Raw genomic sequence first — 3343 nt, 5'->3', positions numbered from 1 at the left:
GGGTAACCTAAACATTTGTATCCCCGTAATATGGTGAAATAAAAAAAATTTAAAAAGGAAAAAAGGATCTCCATTCATCTTAAGGTTGAAACTAGTTTATTTTGCAAATTACGATTCACAAGTGCTTCACAAATGTCCCGCTATTCCACCTATTATGCTTAAATTATGTCAGACTTTGGCAGGTGGTGATGATTTTCAAAATGTAAGCCAAAAATACAAACAAACACAAGATGCCCAATAAACTAATAATTAAGAAGGAAAAACCTCAATGGAAAGGAAATTTTCCTCGAAGACCTTTACCCAGGAATCTGTTCTACACAAAATTCATACAGTAGAAGAGGTAGATCGAGAAAGCACATTCCCCAGGATGTGAGCCGGGGTCACGATCTCAAGAGTGTTTAGGAACAGGCAGTTCATCTGAATGTGCGAAGCAGCCAAGTCTTGGGCAACAGACGGTCGGGAAGACACTGAGTACCTGCAAATTATGGGTTTCACCAAAGGCCTCCAGAGTGTGAGTGTGTGAGTGTGTGTGTGTATGTGTGTGTGTGTGTGTCTGTGTTTACATACTGTGGGCCTAACAGAGAATGGCTGTGGGCTGAATTCTGCCCGAGGACTGCTGGTCTGCAACATCTATGTTAAGCAGACTAAGCTGAACACTTCTTTCTCCATTTCACTTTGGGGACATTTTTCATTCTCTGGGCCATGCATTTCTAGACATTTCATTATCAACCCTTTACTTCATTTTCAATGTTATAAGAAGAATCAGAGAGTCAACAATCTCCTGAGTGCAAGTAAATATATTAATTGTAAGTTTCATCTCCTAGAAATTGGAAAAAGGAATTTCATCGGGTGCATCTCATCTTCTGAAGTCCTTCCACTTCTTTTACACAAAACACAAGAAGGGATTTTGTGACATGTCAGTTGTACAGAGTGGGTCATTCATCTAAATCAGGTGTAATCGAGATTGCCTGTGAAATATCGACATTCTAAACACTAACAACTAAACTGTAAAGCAAAGGATTATCTTAGTTTCATTCTTCAGGTAAAAAAACAAAATGCCATTAACTAAATGTTGGTCTTATCTTGAAGTCTCTCCATGAACCACAGTTCTGACTTTGAGTTCACTCAACCATTTTAATGGGAGACAGGATGTCTGCACAATCCGGTTTAATTATCTGTTTCTCCTCACCATGGCATTCATCATTATGGGAAGGAAAGTTTGGCTCAGATGACAGTCATATCTTATACCAGTACTTGTGTAACAACAGAATTTATGTTTACTCCCACAGCCCATAACTGAAGTACTAAAATACTCACATGCACAGTTGATGGACAAGAAATTCTATAACATGAAAATTCCTGATTAATATGAAAAGAATTTTTGATACTTGATTATGAAAAAAAGAATTAATTTAATATGAAAAGAGTTTTTACTTATGTGCTTAAACATTCTGGATTTAAAACATCTTTTTCTTCACTCATAGACTTTTAGATAGAACACCTCCCACTTTTTCCTTTCAGTACATTCAGAATTATGACAGAACTTATGTGAGCAAATTCTTGGAAGGTTTTTCAAAGCTGGTCTACAATTATGATAAACAAATATGCACACGAACAAAGATTGAAATGTAATTTTTTAAACGCACAATATTATATGGGACAGCTTGTATTGCAGGTGTTTTTCATTTTGTAAAATTGTATTATGTTTGATACAGTGTAAACCCAATGAAAATGATTTAAAGCTCAGATACTTACTGTGGTCGGAAAATAACGACTAGTTTTGAATTTTTTCAGAGTCATAGAAGAGGTGTAGGTTCCCAAGAAGAGGATGAAAGACATGAGCGTGATATCAGGAACAAAATAACAGTTGTTCCCCACGAGCTTTCCTCCGTATTTCAAACACTCCTTCTTCGACAAAAATGCCCAGTCCAAGGTAGCATTATGGTACTGAAGAAGAAAAACGTTAAAATTTTTCTAGAGAACGCTGACATCTCAAAAGCAGTTTTTGATACTTGATGGGCTATATAGAGATTATACTAGAAGTTTCTGTCAAACAGCCTGAGGTTAACCATTGGCGGGTGAAATTTGATGAGATGTTGATAGAATAATGGGTGAGGGGGGCTAGGAGGACGGCAGTTATTGCAAATTCAATGAGAAAAAGGCAATTGGTTAACTAGTTTGGGCTACAGCCGTACAATAACCCATTTGTTCCATGGAACAAACCACAAAGTCCTTCTTTCCTGTCAGCCCTCCTGAAAGTAAACTGAGACACATTAATAGGATATTAAATGGGAGACTCTCTGAAACACCTTTGTTGTTCAAAAAGTACTTAATTCAGTAGTGCACGGCTTCTTATGCTTCTACCTGATGGCTCTATGCTAATGTTCTAACTACTCACTTACCATGCACTTTCTTAAATACACTATTTCTTTAATAAAGAACTAGAAACTGGTGATTTAAGGAATTAAACTATAAAACTGTGGACTGTCCCTGCTTTTTCAATTGCATTTCTAATAAAGTATAGCTTTTTTCTTGCTGACTGCAGGTCAGCATGATGAGCGTCCATTGTTGGTATGGGCTGTGATGCCTTTAAGGCTATTGTGACAGCCACATCCCTATGGCCTCCAGCACAGAGGCCGGTTTTCATGTATTGCTATCACAGTGCCAGGGCTGTGCTTCTGTCTAGCAGCTCACTCCTGTTCTTATCCTCTGTTTCTCATACGCAGGAGCGCCCTTTTGCTAGCATGGTGGGTAGGGCCAGCGCACCCACCCCCCAGCACTCTGAGTGTTAATATTAGCTGCTCTCAGTCCACGGCTGGCTCCTTCTCTGCAGAATTGCCATTAGCCACACAAGAGCTACCTCACCTGGAATGATATGCCCCCTCACAGCCATTTACTGACCAACACTACTGGGGGTATAAAACTAGCCCCGTTGTCTCAAGGTAGGAACAACACTATGGCCCAATTTATGCTCCAGTGCTCCTCATGGGGTCGGGCTGAAGCTGAACTCAGCTGAGACCACATCCTTGCTTAACTCCTTACCTAGGCTACACTGCTTCTCACTCTCTTTTCATTGAGACCACTCTCTTCATGTTGCATGCATCCCAAATTCCTATATCAGAATCTGTTTCCAAAACAACAGCCAACTTACTTGAATTACTGGTCAATCAAAAGTTAATGGCCTCTAAGCCTAAGGAACTTTCTATAAAATATTAGAGTTTGGGGGAAACTTAGGGATAATTTTATCAGATTTCTCATCCCTAGTATTCAACAGTCCTAAAAGACAGTCATTCATTCTCTGCTTGAACATTTTGTGTGATGAGCAGTTTCCTAGTCAGTCATC

General features: G+C 39.1%; 1 protein-coding gene across 1 annotated transcript in view; it reads right to left on the bottom strand.

Moving 5' to 3' along the window:
- LOC105822804 (electrogenic sodium bicarbonate cotransporter 1-like) overlaps nt 1-3343 on the bottom strand; it is a 79829-nt gene that overhangs the window by 70197 nt on the left and 6289 nt on the right. The window contains exon 2 of the mRNA XM_012659833.1: nt 1756-1947. Within this exon, the coding sequence (XP_012515287.1) occupies nt 1756-1947 (192 nt within the window). The remainder of the gene's footprint in view (nt 1-1755; nt 1948-3343) is intronic.

Source organism: Propithecus coquereli, unplaced genomic scaffold (genome assembly GCF_000956105.1).
Source record: "Propithecus coquereli isolate 6110/MARCELLA unplaced genomic scaffold, Pcoq_1.0 Scaffold64, whole genome shotgun sequence".
Classification (NCBI taxonomy): Eukaryota; Metazoa; Chordata; class Mammalia; order Primates; family Indriidae; genus Propithecus; species Propithecus coquereli.
Note: the sequence above shows the minus strand (reverse complement) of the source record. Positions and strands in the feature narration are given on the sequence as shown.